The sequence below is a fragment of the Canis lupus genome, chromosome 7, assembly GCF_011100685.1.
Source record: "Canis lupus familiaris isolate Mischka breed German Shepherd chromosome 7, alternate assembly UU_Cfam_GSD_1.0, whole genome shotgun sequence".
Taxonomy (NCBI): Eukaryota; Metazoa; Chordata; class Mammalia; order Carnivora; family Canidae; genus Canis; species Canis lupus.
Window position 1 is genome coordinate 40,989,218 of NC_049228.1, and position 17,114 is coordinate 41,006,331.

Consider the following 17,114-nt stretch of genomic DNA (forward strand, 5'->3'; position numbering starts at 1 on the left):
TTGTGTAGAATGGTGTTTATAGTAAGCACTATACATGGATTGGGTATTATTGTTACTTTATAATAAAATGTTATTGGGAGCACATCAGGTGGAAGGAACAGAATATTGAGTGACAGTTAAATGCTCTCTGTCACACGGGTTTAATATTGGTTATTCTGGCCACCCAGAAGCACTCTAGAGGAATCTAGATCGGCTGAAAAATAAGTCTCAGTCTTAGGGCTAGCAATACTTTAGCCAAGCAAGCCTTTGCACATCATCTTTCCAGTAGACAAAGGTTGAAGAGGGATAAAAGGCCTAAAATAAACGGTGGTACTTGGGATGCCTGGGTGGCTCAATGGTTGAGCGTCTGCCTTCAGCTCGGGTCGTGATCCCTGGGTCCTGGGATCGAGTCCTGTATCGGGTTCTCCACAGAGAGCCTGCTTTTCCCTCTGCCTATGTCTCTGCCTCTCTCTGTGTGTCTCTCATGAATAAATAAATGAAATCTTAAAAAAAAAAAAAAAAAAGGTCATCACTCTGCCTTCCATGGTGATGTTGTCTTGCTAGGCCTGTCTTCTAACAGCACGCCAGAGGAATGGCTGCAACCTGGAGCCATCACTCTTGAGGACACACCTGTTTTGGACTGAGGATACCTGCCCTTGAAGATGATTCTCTAGAACTTATGCTCCAAACCACGCAGGGTTCTGTATCACGGCTCTCCCTCAGCTATTCAGTTAAATACTAAGTTTCTAGAATCTTTCCCATCAGATAAAAGCTGCCCATACCTGTGGTTTTCTTTTGCTTCTCACAGCTAAAAATGAAGAGGTATAAATTCTAGCTTCAATCTACCAATTAATGAAATTTCATGCAAATCACCTAAAACCTGTCTCTGCCATAGTTTCCTTAAGCATTAATGAATGAATGTAACATAACAACTAATATCCTGCCTATCCCACAGGATGTGGGGCACAGGCAAGGATTCATTTGTTAACAGAGTTCTGTGGGAAAAAAGTTTAGAGGACTATGTCAATTCAGGACATAATTTCTTAATGTTTATCCTGATTTTTTCTGTCCAGAACTCTATAGTTTACAGAGCCCGTGCTTAATCTTATTCAATCCTTATAACCAGCAAACAGTAGGTCCAGAGCTAAAAAGGGATACATCCCCCGAAAACTCACTTCTTTAGGCTCCTACACTAGTGCTCTTTCCATTAACCAACCGCTGCTTCCAGATTCCTGCCACATAGTCTGTCTTGGCCCCAATCTAATATTCTATGTCTTATTTCTAAACCGAGACTTTCAGTTTGCTTAAGTGGCCAGTTGACTGCAGGGAACTCTATCCCACTAAAGCCATCCCCCTTCTCCATAGACTTCAAAGTGGAGTAGAGTGTACAAAGAGGTGCTCAGATGTGCACAAGAAAAATATTTAAGAATGCATGCACAGAAGTATTTAACTAGAGCAAAAATAATTGTTTAAGCTTTACCAATACCCATCTTTAACCTACAGGCCGACCTGGCACTCTCTCTGGGCCAGTGCTTCAGAAATCATCTGTCACGTGCAGTGCAGTGAGTGAGATGTTTCCAGGAACGAGGGGTAATGCCACATACAGTTCAGACATTCATTTTCTTTACAATGTAATGCCAGTCACCAGATAAAAACAAGCCTGTTAATTGCTACAAATTTGACATTTCTTTTATTTTTATTGTTTTGACATTTCTTGGTAAAGAAAGGGAGAATGACCATGAAAATCCTTGTTCTGCAGATTCACTGGTTATCTCCAGGGGGAGGCCCAACAAGAGATATTGAACACAGAGGAGATACACTTTTTACTTTACAACATCCTGTGTTGAGGATTAGCTGGCAAGAGGTTAGTAGCACTGATTTCAAAAACAAACAACAATCCACTTAATCTATTCCTTCAAAGTGAACATGATGGTCTTTTAATGAGTGAGAGTCATGGCTTTTCTAAAGAAAGTCACACATATAGAGAAAATGGTTAGAAAATGTATGACTACCAATGTTCCCAATATCGTGATTTTAAAAATTTATTTCTCAAAAACGATGTGTGTTACCTGGAAAAGCTTTTTATTTTTTTTAATTTTTTGTAAAAGCTTTCTAAAAATATTTTTTTATTAAGTAAACTCTATGCCCAGCGTGGGGCTCTAACTCACAACCCTGAGATCATGAGCTGCATGCTCAGGCAGGTGTCCCTCCCATTAGCTGTAACACTTTTATGTGCACATTTGAAAAACTAAGAAATAGAATTCGAAAAATTTTTAAAGATTTTATTTGTTTATTCATGAGAGACACGGAGGGGAGGGGGGCAGACAGGCACAGGGAGCAGCAGACCCCAGGCAGGGAGCCTGATGTGGGACTTGATACCGGGACCCCAGGATCACGCCCCGGGCCGAAGGCAGGTGCGAAACCGCTGATTCCCTAAAAATCTGTTTTAAATGAAACTTCTTAGAGAGTTTGGTCCCACTTGTTAAAATTATAAAATCCAACACTTTCCTATCATTCAAGGACTAATTGACTTAAAATGTTAATTTACTAGTTGAATTTCAATGAAAACCTTTGCTTTGTGGTGAATGGATGGGAAAATGAATGCCATGATTTAATAAATACAATCAAGGATGCATTTCTTCCATTTTAATCTAGCTCTTTGAAGAGTATCTCTTCTAGTTATGACAGCCAATAAGATTCACTAAGTATGAATTTAAAAATGTACTTCATCGTGGGGCGTCTGGGTGACTCAGTTGGTTGAGCTCCAAACTCGATCTCAGCTCAGGTCTTTTTTTTTTTTTTTTTTTTTTCAGCTCAGGTCTTGATTTCGGATTGGGGGTTCAGGCCCTACACTGGGCTCCATGCTGCAAGTGGACCCTACTTTAAAAAAATGTACTTCATCTTTATTTTGGTCTTTTAATATTCCTACTCTAGGGTATGTTTCATAAGGTATGTAATAAAACACATGCACAAAATTATTTTGAAATATTCCATGTGGGACGCCTGGGTGGCTCAGCGGTTGAGCATCTGCCTTCCGCTCAGGGCGTGATCCTGGAGTCCAAGGATCGAGTCCCACATCGGGCTCCCTGCATGGAGCCTGCTTCTCCCTCTGCCTGTATCTCTGCCTCTCTCTCTCTCTCTCTCTCTCTCTTTGTCTCTCATGAATGAATAAATAAATAAATCTTTAAAAAAATATTCCATGTATTAAGAAAGCACAATCAATGTTTGTTGATCACTGGTTGATCTATCAGCACAGAGGGAGGGTCCACACTTGGGAGAATCATCTCTGCCAGTCATATGGGAACAGAATAAACAATAGGACAATGACAATTTGGACCGTGGTGCTTCAGATGCCAGCGGACCACCTGTCTTTGCAAGTTCTGATCTAGGAGGTGGTGGGGATGGGGAGAAGGTGATGGGTCTTCCTTTTATTTGTCAACTTGTACCTGGTATAATTTAGGGGAATCTCCTGGGTTATTCCAATGGTCAACCAATGCTTATTAGGTTCTTTTTTCCTCTTGCAATTTGCAAACCCGGCCCTGGTAACATATTTGGGGGCACTGAGCTCTCCCCTCGCGGCTCGCGGTCATGTGCGGGTCAGGACAGTGTACTGTACATACACTTCCCCCAGGAACAGTCAAGGTGGTGTGGGAGGGAGAGAGCACAGCAAACACAGCACCGCCTGCAGAGCATTTTACCATCGCCTCTACCTAGGCAAGAAGACAGAGCTCATTCCCCCGTCCTAATAAAAAAGTTTCCTTTTTATCTTGTTTTTAACTACAACGGCAGGGACCTTCTGACTAATGTCATGTTCCTTGGAAAGATTTAGGAACTGTGATTCTATGAGAGGGTTTTATGAAAACAGAATCGGCCTCGAGAGGCTCTTCATTGGGTTGGGAAACGCTCCCGGGCGGGTACCCAGGTGCCCCGCGCAGCGGCGGAGGGTCAGAGCCCGGGGTGTGAGCCCCCCGGGCGGTGCTGTCGGACGTGGGGAGAACACGGGGAGCCGGCCGGTTTCAAGGGCTCCCGGCACCCAGGAAGGAGGCCGCACGGGTTTCTGGAGGAGAAGGTGAGCGCAGGGGTGGGGAGCGAGCGAGCCGCGGGAGAGAGGCGCGCCCGCGGGGAGGGGGCCGGCCGGCGGGCAGGGGGCAGGGACACAGACAAAGGGGGGGCGGCCCCGGGCCGGGGAGGGGGGCGGCGGGGGCGGCGCACGCTGCCGGGGCGAGCCGGGGCCGGGGCCGGGGCCGGGGCCGGGGCCGGGGCGGCCGGCGGGCCGGGCCGGGAAAAGCCGGGGATCCCGCCGCGCCCGGGGCCGGCTAGGCCTCGCGGAGGGAGGCAGGCGCGCTAGGGGCTGGGGGCCGCGGGGGGAGGGCGAGGGGAGGGGAGGGGAGGGGAGGGGAGGGGAGGGGAGGCCCCGGATGGGGGAAGGGCCGGGGGAGGGCCGAGAGGGAGGGGGGAGCGCCCAGGAGGGGGAGGGGAGGGGAGGGGAGGGCCCCAGGAAGGGGGGAGGGTCCGGAGTGGCGCGGGGGAGGGGGAGGGGCGCGGAGGGGAGGGGAGGCGAGGAGGGCCGGCGGGGGGCGGGCCCGGGGGAGAGGCCTGCGGGCCGCGCCGCCGGAGCGGGGCCGGAGGGGGCGGCGCGGGCACGGGCGGCCGGCCGGGCCTGCGCCCCGAGGAGCGGTGCGCCGAGGGGGAAGGGCCCGGAAGGAGCCGCCGAGCCGCCTTCCGCGCGCGCCGGGCCGGAGCCGAGGGCGGCGGGCGAGCGGGCGAGCGGGCGAGCGGGGCGGAGGGGAGCCGGGGCCGGGCCCCGCGCGGGCGGGAAGGCGGGCGGCGCGGGGCAGAGCGGAGCCCGCGGTTGATGGCGGCCGGGGCGCGGGGCACGGGGAGGCCGGGGGCCCGGCGGGCGTGAGGCGGGGGCGTGGGCTCGCCGAGGGCTCCCTCGCGGGCTCCGCGGTGAGCGCTGCGGTGGTGGTTGTCGAGGCCGCAGGCCCGGCCCGGACTTGCAAGGCTGTGGCGGCGCGGCGCGAGCCGGTGCCTCCTCTCGGTTATCCGCCGGCCTCCCTGCCCGCCCCCTCCCCCCCCCGCGCCGGTCCGGAGCGGCCCTCCGCGGCCCTGGCGAGGCGGGCGCCGAGCTGCCCAGCGCGGGGCCGGGGCCCGCCTGCCGGAGCAGCCCCGCGGGCCGGGACCCCGAGCATGGGCTGCGGCGGTGGGCCGCCCTGAAGGCCGCCGGGTGCAGGGCGCGCTCCTCGGTGATTCATGCCTTAGCCCGGAGCGCTAACCTTGAAGAGATTTGCGGTTGGGTTTTTGGTTTCTAAGAAGGTCATAGCTTTTCCTCTTTTTTTTTTTTCTTTCGGTTTTTTTCTCCGACGGGGGAGGGGCCGGGGGCTGAGAAAGGACAGCATGCTCGCTGGCACAAGTAGGATGGAGCCTCGGTTCCCAGGGTCCTGAGAGCCGGCAGGGAGCGTGAGCATCTGGCCCGGAGGTGGGAGGCCCTCCTCCCACGGTTCTTAAACATTGCAGCTCACCCAGCCCGGATCAGGACGTCAGAACTGCAGGATCCTGGCTCTGCTGAGACCCTGAGAAACCATGAGTGTGAGGTTGCCCCAGAGCATAGACAGGTAGGTGTACTCACGACGTGCTTTCTGACACTCTCTTACCCAAAGGCGGGGGGGGGGGGGGGGGGGAGGGAGGGAGGGAGGGAGGGTGCTGCATTTCGGTAAAAGGACGCAGAGGAAGGGTCCGGCTGGGAGCACGGGCCTCCGGGGACTCTCCCGGCATGTGTGTTTACGTTCCCTCCGTGTGTCCATGTCCTGATTCAGTGTTTTTTAAATACCAGCCATCAACAGCAAAGCCAGGAGAGGAGAAAGGGGGGAAGTGCTTCCCTCAGTCTTTGACTTTTGCCCTACTGCAGGCTGAATTTGGGGCCGTGACTTACCAGTGTGTAGGGGGCGGGAGGCACACACGCTTGATCACGTGTGTCCCCAGGGTGGATTGGGACTGGCCTTAGGTGTTGAGCTGCTGGGGGAAGGGGCCTGGCAGGGGTGTGGGCCTCCACCGGCAGCTTTGCTACATGGTGGGGTTTGGTGATAGGGTGGATTCCATTTCTAGAATGAAGAGGATGTTCTTGGCTTGACGGATGGGACAGAAGCACCCTTTGCGCCCATCCAGATCTGGCTTTTTGCCAGTGAGTTATTGATGATGGCCCCCAAATGCGCGGTCGCCTTAGAATTTCTCCCTCTCCGAGCTTAGGGTTTTAACTTGAGACCTGCCAACCGGTGGATGCTCTAAGGTTTAATCTTCCAAGCCATTTTTAATAAGCTTGACTCTGCAAGATGGGCCATCCCTCTGCCTAGAGCCAGAACGGGTTGTGCTGGGCTCTCAGGCCTGATGGGCAGAGGTGCTGGTTCTTGGAGTGTGAGCCCAGGATCCACCCCTCCCCTCCCCCCAGCCTCTGCATCACTGGTACCACCACAGTTTACAACTTTGTGATGCACCTGCCTTCCCACCCCTACTCCAACCCTTTCTCAAGAATCTTGAGAGAGGGTTGTTTGGAGGGTGCTACACACATCCTAACTGGATGGATGGGTGGTTAGAGGACTGAGCAAGCAAATGAAAACCCTGGCTTGGAGACAGTGTTGCTGGAGAGGCAGGGAAGAGCAAGGAGCGGTGGCGTCTCTATGCCAGTTAACCTTTGATTATACATGCTAGTAGTAATTTCTTTCAGGCTATGGAATGTGGCCTAAGTATAATCCCTCCCAAACGCTAATCTCTGTATTGTCTCTGAGTCCCTGTTAGATCAGTTTGGCAGTCTCCCACCGGGGACCTGACTTGGCAGTGGGGAGAAGATAGCCACAAAGGACGTAAAGTGTGTGTCCCTTCCCCTTGTCATTGGTTTCCCTGTAGTTCATGTCTTGTAAAGGGAGGCCCAAGGTGCATCAAGGCAGGGAGGTAACATGGTTACATAGCTACCTTCTCTTTTTGTCACACTGGAATTTGGAAATTCGTGTACCTACCTGCCTTTTGTGAGGTGTGGATGATCAGTGATTTCTCTGAAATCAGGGATGTGAACAGATGAAAACCCAGGTTTGGGGGAGCAAGAAGGAAACCATGAGGGTTCCGGGGCTGATGGGAGATGCTCCTCTGGAGTTTGTATATCCTCCTAGACTGCTCGGGATTTATGGTATGGGGCGTCTCCGCAAGTGCTTTCACAGAACAGGTCTCTTCTGAGCTTCACAGCATTTCTGTGAGGCAGACAAAGTGGAGGTTATTATTCCCGTGGTCCAGAGGGGGTCCTTGAGGCTCAGGGAGGGCACCTAGCTTGCCCAGTGGCATCTGGCTGGACTAGTGGCAGAATCTGAGCCTAGTTATGGGTCTTCTGACCCAGGTTCTTTGCTAACCCCATGCTGGCTAACTGGGTTTGTATATTGGTCCTGTGGAATGTGGTTTTCGTGTCTCCTTTTGACAGTAGGATAAGATGCTCTTCGGTAGTCCCTTTGCACTTGTCTTTTTTTTTTTTTTTAAGGTTTTATTTATTCATGAGAGGCACAGAGAGAGAGGCAGACACACAGGCAGAGGGAGAAGCAGATGTGGGACTCGATCCTCAGATCCTGGGATCATGCCCTGAGCCAAAGGCAGACGCTCAACCGCTGAGCCACCCAGGCGTCCCTGCACTTGTCTTTTTAACAGTCTTGGGGCTAGCACCATAATTCCTATAGTAAAGCACCTGTTTCTCCTGTGGGCTGATGGAGCTTTGCAGATTGAGAGCGTTCCTCACCCCTGCCCCTACCCCAGCTCTCTTCCCCATCAGAGGCTCAGGTCTCTTCCAGATATCTTACCCCTTAGGCTGCAGGCTCATTCTCCTGGACCTTTTGACATCTCAGGTTCAAGACTGTGGATTTTAAATTATAATTTTACATGGCACTGGAGAGATTGAGTGAAGAAGTGCTCCAGATTGTAGAGTCAGAGATTCTCTTACAGCCCATCAGTTTGCCGTGTAGAGAGTCTAGTGTAAGATGAGTATTTTAGAAAATTAAAGTACGTGGCTCTCGCTCACGAAGGGTGTGTAGTCTGACTGGGGAGTGAGGGAAGGGTAGGATTCCTGAAGACTGTGTGACAGTGACAGTGGGTGGTAAGCCCCAGGAAGGCAGGGCCTGTATCTTCTTTGCTCAGTGGTGCGCCTGGGGTGCATGTTCCATCTGTCTGTGACAAGCGAGTTCTGGGAGGAGCAAACATGTCAGCAAGTGTCAGTTCTTCCATTTCAGGGTGTTTTAGCATTCCTGGTTGATTGCCTGCATAGTCAGAACAAGGTCAGAGAAGGCCTCCGAGGTGGTGTGTATTTCTTAGGGAGGAGCCATGAATGTAGAGAAGTGTGGCCCAAAGTAAAGAAGCCTCTGGAATATTTCTTCAGAAGCACCTTTAACCCCCTCTTGGGACTGACACCTGGTTCCATAGGAATGAGAAGTATTTGTGATGAATGTGGATCTTTCTGTATCGGTCAGTTGTCCCTGACACTCAGGCTGGCACAGCTGCTCCAGTGCCCGGCCGTTTTGTTCATAGACAGCTTATTACCTGTGAACACATGCTCTTCTTGAGAGTTTCTGAAAGTGTATTTGATGTTGCAAGCAGAGGTAAGGACACTGAGTTATTTCTATGGAAATGGTGATGAGTTTTGCTAGACCATCTACATCCACTGCCTTGTCTCCGATGGCAAATATTTCTAAGCTGCCAGGTGGGTTAGGTATCTGTATCCATAGTACAGGTGTCCTCTGTGCAGAGTCACTTAGTCCTGTGGGCCAGCACAGATAGGGAAGCACTATATTTAAGCCAAGAAGTCCTGGTTTGAGCCCTGGCAATCCTCTTAACTCCAAGACCTTGGGCAGGTCACTTACCTTCTCTCATTTCTTCCTGGGCGAAGCAAGCATTCCTGTATATGAAAGGCCTTCCAGTTCACACTAATGCCGTGTCTCATTTGAGGATTATAACATTCATTGCATCTATCTCATGGGGCTGTTGGAAGGAGCAAATCAAATAAGATAATATAGGGAAGCTTGGGTGGCTCAGTAGTTGAGCGTCTGCCTCTGGCTCAGAGTGTGATGCCAGATCAGGCTCCCCATGGGGAGCCTGTCTCTCCCTCTGCCTGTGTCTCTGCCTCTCATGAATCAATCAATCAATCAAAAAAAAACTTAAAAAAATAATATACTTCAGATTGCTTTCTAAGCTGTAAAACTGTAATTTCAGGCTGTAAACTCCTGACTTTGTTTTAGCTTCATGCACTACTTTGTGAACTAGCCCCAAACAGATTTTGGATAATGGAAGGATCTTTGCATTGTTTTGAAGCATTTGACCAGAGTGAACAGGCCTTTTGTGCTGAAATACCTGGGGTTGGAAGGGAGGAAGATTCTTCCTATGGGCTGCCTTGGGTGATGGTCCTAGAAGAAGATGAGAAAAGGAAGCACCTTCCCACGAATTTTGATGAGTGGGAGAGGCTGCAGCTACTCTGGCTCCCTTGGACAGGAATAGAAAGGATGTGTGTAGTAATCTCTGGCTGTTCCCAGTGCAAAGTAAATCCAGACCCAGCAACTGTCCTTATCAGGGATCTGAGGTTGAATGTAACCTTTTACCATCTGCAGCCTTTTTTTCTAGAAGAGGCACCGTCTTGGGTAAGGTTTAGGGGGAAGGCTCAGGAAGGAGGGTTGGTCATAGGGCTGCCCTGGAAAGAGCCTTGGGCTTCAGGGAAAGTCTGTAGAGAGGAGATGCTGGTTGCCCACACTGGGCTTATCTAGAGAGGAAGGAGGTGGCTCCCAGAACTCTTACCACCTTGGCTGCAGGTTCTTATGGGGCTCTGGGCCCTAGAATCCTCATTCAGCTAACCTCCCATTCAGAACTACAAATAATAAAGCCTCCTGCAGTGCTGAGTCTTCTCCAGAATATACCCTTGTCCTATCTGGGGTGAGATGGGAGGTGGCAGTGGATTTGCAGATGAAACATTTGGTAGGTAATCACCACAATGGGCAGGAGCAGGCTGAGTTTAACTTCAGATACTCAGAAACGTTTCTGAAAGAGCACCCTTTGATTAACAAATTTATTTAGCTTTTTATTAACTGTCAGACTACTGTCAGAGTCCCTGACATCCATTTATGAAAATATGTCAAAAATAGGAAAAGTTAGATGACTGGGATTTCATCAAAATAAAAAAAGATTCTGGGACACCTGGGTGGCTCAGCAGTTTAGCGCCTGCCTTCGGCCCAGGGTGTGATCCTGGGGTCCCGGGATCAAGTTCCGCATCAGGCTCCCTGCATGGAGCCTGCTTCTCCCTCTGCCTACGTTTCTACATTTCTCTCTGTGCGTGTCTCATAAATAAATAAAATCTTAAAAAAAAAATTAAAAAGATTCAATGAAGGGCAACAGCCAATTCCCAACAGAAGAGTCCTGGAAACTCCTAGCCTGCACTAGTAGAGTTTGGGACACCTTGGCTCACCCTCTGAAGGTCTGGGGTTCGGGTTCGATGAGGGAAGGGCTTTGCTCTTGAGGGGGCCGTTTCTATCCATGTTGGCTGAATCTGCTTCAGGCCTTCACAGGGGCACTCACTGCCTTTAAAACTCCACTTGATTGGTTTGTTATTTTAAAAACTTAATTCCAGGGTTCATGTTGTGGTCTGCAAACCCTCTTCTCCCCAGGGACAGTGTATGCTTCCTCTTCTCAGTCACCGAGTGGCTTGTGGAAAGACCCATACCTGGACGGCTCCAGCCTCCAGGGTCACTCCTGCACCCCATCGGGGAGGCAGCAGTAAAGAAGCTGCAGGTTCTATCTCAGAAGAAAAAGGGAATCATTACTTTATTTACAGTCACGTTGGATCCCCAGGGGAAGAGCCTTTGGAGCGCCAGCTACAACCTCTCGGGTCTGGTTCCCCTGAGAACACCGTGCCTATGTCCTTTCCAGAGCCAGGATGCTCCCCACTGCCCCAGGAGTCTTGCTCTGACCTTCTGGAATCAGAATCTGGAACAGAGCTGGGCACTGAAATGAGGGAGGAACGTGGAAGGGCCGCAAACTCATGACCCCTCATGAACCCACAGTAGGACCTGGGGCGTGCTTTCCTGCTGGAGAAACACCTGGAGTCATGGCAGGAAACTCACATGTGTCCCAGCTCTGAAAGGGTCACCTTGCCGGTTTATCTTGGCTCTAGATGGGGCTCCTCTGGAGCTAGTTACTGCAGATGGAGGGTCTCTCCCATGTTGGGTGGCCCCTCATGGAAGGCGGTGCCACACTGTCCGTGGCTAGGGCTCCTTTAGGGTCTCAGACTTGCCTCTGCTACAGTTTAATCCTGACTTCAGCATAGGTCCTAAAGTCCTGCGTGTACCTCTGTCATCTTTACTGACTTCCTCAGGATTTCCCTTCTCATTCTAAAGAAGAATAAATGAAGATATGAATGCACCAGAAAGGAGCTTTGAAAAGTCAGAGTAAGTGATTTCAGAGTGGTGATTTCTAGTACTTTCTCCATTAGTATTTGAAGCTACTATAAAATGGTCTGATGAGACCTGTAGTCACCGGTCATGGCCTCGCCTCCGTTCACATAGGGGACCCAATGGCTCCAGCAGTCCTCCAGGTGATACCCCGTGATCCGGGCAAGTTGCCGTCAGTTTGTTGGGCGGCAGATATTTATCGCAGAGCCGCACGCCTAGCCCAGTTTTCGGCATTCTGGCAGATAATGTGCAAGAATGTGGAGCTTACGTTCTTGCTGGGAAAGGTTATTAGTGAAACAGCAGGAAACCGTGAAGGGATAGTACGTAATTGCTGAATCCCGATGTTACCCAAAGGTACATTTAGAGAAGAGCAGAAAGTTGGCGCGTAGGAGCGGTGGCTTGAAATCAAGAAGAGAAGAGAGGTATCGTCAGACAAGGGAACAGCACAGGCAAAGGTCGCAGGTGGGACCAAACATAGTGGTAAGATTGTTGGTCTTTGTGGAGGAGAGAGTGATTAGGCTGTGGAGGGGTAGGATGGGCGGGTAAAGGTGCTGGGAGCCAGGGAGGTTTCTGTGTTATGGGCTAGTAAAAACAGCCTTTACAGAGAGAATGGTGACCTCCACGACATGTAGATGGATAGAGCCTGGGGCCAGGAGGGCCCCAGGGAGGTTTTGCGGCAGCCTTGGCAAGAGATAATGTTGAACAGACAAGAGGGGCAGGATCTGAAAGACATTTTGGGAGGAAAATCAACAAGGTCTGTTAAGGCTGAATCAAATTTGATTCCCCAGGTCTTGAGACTGATTGGCTGGGAGGCAGGTAGGGAGGTGGCTAGAGAGAATAGGATGGCCGGTGAGCCCACCATCTCCTGGTGGTGCCACGCAGTCCTCTGACGATGGCACAGCCAGTGAGACATCCTGCTAACATGACCCATCGGTTGGGCCCCCTCCACAATAGCCGTGACTCTGAGGGGAGCTGGGAGAGGAGCTGCGTCTGGCAGATCCTTAAGGAAGACGGTCCTGATCTAGGAGGTGGGCATGCATTTGATGGATCTCGATGAACCAATCCCACCCCAGCCCCACATAGCCCACCAAACCCCAGGGCGAGAGGCGTGCTTTGCAGACGCAGTGCTAGGACCTGAGTCCCAGAGTCCAGGATCTTGAGTGAGAAGGTCTAAGAGGCACCCTTGCTCGGCTGCTAACTAGCCACGTGGCCTCTGGTGTCTGACATGATGGGTGTTGTGCAGGTGGTTGCTTGGGCAAGGACTCAGGGGGCTCTGGTCTGTGCTCACCCTAAACTAGGGACCAGCAGACACAGCTTTGGGGACGCCAAACACGGTACACAGGATCTCATCCTAAAGGCATCCGTTGCTAGGCACCTGTGGTGTCTTTGCTTTCCAGCCCAGACCTCAGCAGCCAGGCTTCACGGCCCCTTCGTTGGATTCAGCCCCATCGAACAGTTGCTGGTCTTCTTCCTGGGCCCACACACCTCCCTCCACATCTGTACCCGGGCATTCCCTTTCTCCCCACGGCCGCAGGGAGACCTATCCTGGCCAACACCGCCACATCGGCATGTTTCCATCATCCAGCATGCCTTCAGCACACACAGAGCGTTGGGCTCAGTTATCTCTTTTGGGTGTGGGATAATTAATGTACAGGTTCCAGCAGAAGGCCTCGCCCGTAGTACACTGTGGTAACTAAGTGCTGGTGTTCTTTCACTCTCTCCGTGTTTTCTGCTGGTGGTCGTGTCTTCTCCAGCTGCCCGGGGTTCAAAGCGATGCCCGTTGATTCTTCTGGGTTCCTTCCTGCTGCCCCATCCGTTTCTTCATGACCAGAGCCCACCTGCTGCTGCTACTGGCCTTTACCTGTAGGTCCTTCTGGACCTTTCTGATCCCAGCCTGCCTTGCCAAGGGTTTTTAAGAAGGCAGCTCTAAATTTGCTGCCGGTAACTGAGACCAAGAATTCCCCTTGTTCTTCTTGGTACTAGGTCTTGGGCACTTGGTATTTCTTGTAGGGACAGAGCATCCTTGTTGGGCTGCTGGCGGTGGGGGCGCAGAGCAAGGGGGATTTCCCCCTCGGTGGCCCAGTTTCCGGGCTGCCTTTCCCCTCCCGGGTCTGACAGCACCAGGCCCACCCTGCTATTGTCCCGCTTGCCCCAGGCTGGCCCCATTCATTTCCCAGAGTAGACTGCCCTGCAGAGAAAGGCCACTGTTGTTCTAAGGGAGGTGGTGGAGAGAGTGGAGTGAGTAGCTTTGTGAATGGGACCTTGTCTGAGACTGGAGCTGCAGACCCTTTCTCCTCCTCCAGGCCTATGGCTGGGGACAGGAACCACTCAGGTTCCAACATCTTCACAGGAACAGGGCTGAGGTTTGGGAGTGTCTGTGCCTTCCCTCAGGTAAGAAGGTTGGTCCACTTCAAGAAGCTTCAGGCCCTGGGGTTCAGCGTGAACAACCTGCATGCACTGCCCTCCAGGAGCCTGGGGCTGGGGGCCGGTGGACAGAAGGAGGTGGGGGGAGGAGGGGGTGGCTGATGGCACCCGAACTCTCTTCTGTGGTATCAGCTGGAACTCATGGGATGGACTCTGAGGAAGGCTTCCTGGAGGAAGGGACCTTTATATGAAGGCCTGAAACCAAGAGCTGGGATCGAGAGGGCACACACCATAGAGGGTCAACGGCTAGAAGGAGTGGGGTGGTCTCTTGAGAGACCACAGAACTGTGGATGGATGAGCCTGGACAGCGAGAAGGAGCCAGGGTCTTGGGACTTCCACAGAGTGGCTGTTCTGCCTGCAGCAGCCCTGGTCGCATCTCTGGGGGCTGAGGGAATGCCATGCTGTTCTGGGGCTTCTGTTGCTTCCCTTGAAATTGGACTTGGGGACCACACAGTTGGGAGTTTCCAGGGGTCCTCTGACCCTTGTCTCACCCTGTTCTCTTGCTTTCCTCTTTTCCCTCTGAATCAGTGGGTTCAATTTCTAGAAAACACCTTAGGTTCTCCAGACCCATGGCCGCAGGAGTCAGAGGTATAGGTGTAGGTCAGTGGACCACAGTCAGTGCAGCATGAAGCCTGGCAGCCCCTGTGGGTTTCCTAAACCTCACTCCAGGCCTTGGGATTACCTCATTACACAGCAGAAACCCAGAGGACATCCTAGTTCTCCCGGCAGGGCCTCTGCTGCTTTAGCTCTGGCCTCTCGCCACTTCTGAACTGGAAGCCTGGAGAGTTGAGAAAGGACTGCACAAGGCATGGGAGCCTGCCCCCTCATCAGGTCCCACTGCACACCCCTTGTCTGGGATGTGGCGATTTTTTATGTACTCAACACGTTCGTCAAATATGTATCAGATGGGAGGCAGCATTCTCTAGACCGGGGGTGCACTGTGACTGGAGTCTGTTGGGGAAGGAGGCAACAAGTTAAGGAGCTTGTTGCTTGTGATCCAAACGTAAGTGAGTATAGTAAAAGCTGGGTTCCTAGCCATCAGGATGAAAGGAAAGGTCAGAGTCGGGAGGGCGGTCAGCAGTTCAAGGAGGGAGGACGTAGTTGATGAAGACAGGGATGGAAGTTTTGGGACCCAGGAAAACGCGCACCAACGGTGCTCCTCTGTATTTGTACACAACCATGTGTCGCTTGTGGAATGGTCCTTCCTGTCCATTGTCTTATGAAGGCAGGCAGGCAGGGATTTGCACTCACACGTTGCAGATGGGGAATCAGGCATAGAGAGGCTTTAGCAACTAACCTGAAAGAGATGGAACCAGGATAAGAGTGCGCCCAGCATCCCCACAGAGCAGGGCGCTGTTCTCTTTTCCTCTCCGGGAGGGCTGTTGCACCCATGCACCCCAGAAGGGAGCCAGGCCTCTTCAAAGGCGGGTCTCCCTGCCCGCTGCCCACTTGGGACCCTCGGGACCATCTGGGAAGCAGAGAATTCCACCCTCTTTCTGCCCCCTGCTTGGTTGGTGAGCAGGAGAGGTTGGCACGCGGGTGGGGGCCCCGGGGTGGCAGGAAGAACACAGAGCCCTCAGAAGTCACCCTGTGCTCTTCCACTATGCAACGTGGCACCTCTGAGCTAGTCGGTGGCTTACCTGTGTGTCCTCTGTGGTACCTGGGACCATGTCATGGGTGGATGCTCAGTGAAGGTTTACTTATCTATTCAAGATACAGTTTTTTAAATGGTTTTGTTTTTGAGTTATCACTAAACCCAACATGAGGTTTAAACTCACAACCCTGAGGTAAAGAGTCATGTGCTCTACCGACTGAGCTGGACTCCCCGACAGTTTTTCGATTAACAGCTTTATAGAGAAGAATTCGCATACCTAAAACTCACCACTTCGGAGCATACAATTCAGGGTTGTTCAGTATATTCGCTTGTTTGTTTTGGAAAACTTTCATCACCCCAAAGATGTGCCCATTGTAGTCGCCCTCCCCACCAGCCCTCCCTCAGCCCCAGGCAACCATTAATCTCTTTTCTGTTTCTGTGGATTCATTTATTCTGGACATTTCCTGTGAAGGGAACCCTCTGCTCCTTGGCCTTTTGTGCCTGGCTTCCTCCCACTGGTCTGGTGTGGCAAGGTCCATCCATGTCACAGCATGTGCCAGCGCCATGTTCCCTTTGTGCCTGAAGAGGATTCCGTCATGCTCTAGGCCAGCTCTGCTCACTCCTCGTCTCATGGGTGCTCAGTTTTCTCCACTTGAGGCCGGTGTGAATAATGCCACTGAGGACATTCCTGTGTGGGTTTTTGCGGGGACATGTTTTCTCATCCCTCGGGGCTGTACCTGGGACCTGGGGCAGGGGGATTGCTGGATCCCCTGGTAGCTCTGTGTTCAGCACGTTGAGGAACGCCCAGATGGCCTTCCACATGAAACATCTTCTCATGGGCTTATTGGCTGTTTGCACATCTTCTTTAGAGAAATGTCTGTTCAAACCCCTTGTTTTGTTTGGATTACTTCTCTTTGTTGAGGAATGCATACAGTTTTAAGCCAGATCACTTAACCTTGCTGGGCCTCATATTCATCATAAAGTGGGAGAGTGGGATTTGGTGTCTGAAGCCCACATCCTCATGTTCCTTGGAACAGTCACTTTGGTAATCTGGGACTCCAAGCTCTGCTTTCATCCCATGGTCTTGCCATTGCCCCTTTGGTTGTTTACCCCAGAGACTGAGTTGCTTGGGAGCCCTGTGAGCTCTGTTACTCTGGAAAAGTGTGCTCCCAATGGGGGACGCTGTGCGTGTATGCATGTATTTTCCCAGAGAACACTCTGAGGGATGGTGTTTCGTAGGGTAGGAAGCACAGAGGAGCAAAAGGATGGGAAGGTAGCTGGAGAGGCAGAGAAAAAGTCTCCAGAAGTGGTGACCTGAAGATCTCCTCCTTTTGACTGAGGGGAGTCCCAGCAGGTGCACCACTGATGTTCTGTCTACATCTGACCTGCTGGTGACCTGCGCTGCCTCCAAACTGTACTCGGTCAGCAGGGCTCCTTGCCAAGGCTCTGCTTCCTATCATTTCCTGTGTTGGTGAGTTTTATTAGGGTGCTGTGGCAAGAACCAGGATGGAGAGCAGGCAAAGGCTAAGAACCCACTTAATGTAATAACCCTGCAACCCCAAGCATATGCACAGTGCTTTCCCTCTGCAGAGCATTTTCCACTCGTCGTGGGTATGTGAGGAAGCCTGGGGTAGATAAGGGAGGTTGACCTGGATTCCCTT

The 17,114-nt window shown here is 51.9% G+C and overlaps 1 protein-coding gene across 14 annotated transcripts in view; it reads left to right on the forward strand.

The window, feature by feature from the left end:
* Positions 1-3,684: 3,684 nt before the first annotated feature.
* ARHGEF11 (Rho guanine nucleotide exchange factor 11) overlaps positions 3,685-17,114 on the forward strand; it is an 86,321-nt gene continuing 72,891 nt past the window's right edge. For 11 of the 14 annotated variants that reach the window (XM_038542951.1, XM_038542950.1, XM_038542962.1 and 8 more), the window contains exon 1: positions 5,302-5,594. In XM_038542951.1, coding sequence (XP_038398879.1) covers positions 5,563-5,594 — 32 coding nt within the window. In that variant the 5' untranslated portion in view covers positions 5,302-5,562. Of the gene's footprint in view, positions 4,049-5,301; positions 5,595-17,114 lie in introns of those variants that run through there. The other 3 variants (XM_038542948.1, XM_038542955.1, XM_038542960.1) reach the window with 2 other exon arrangements.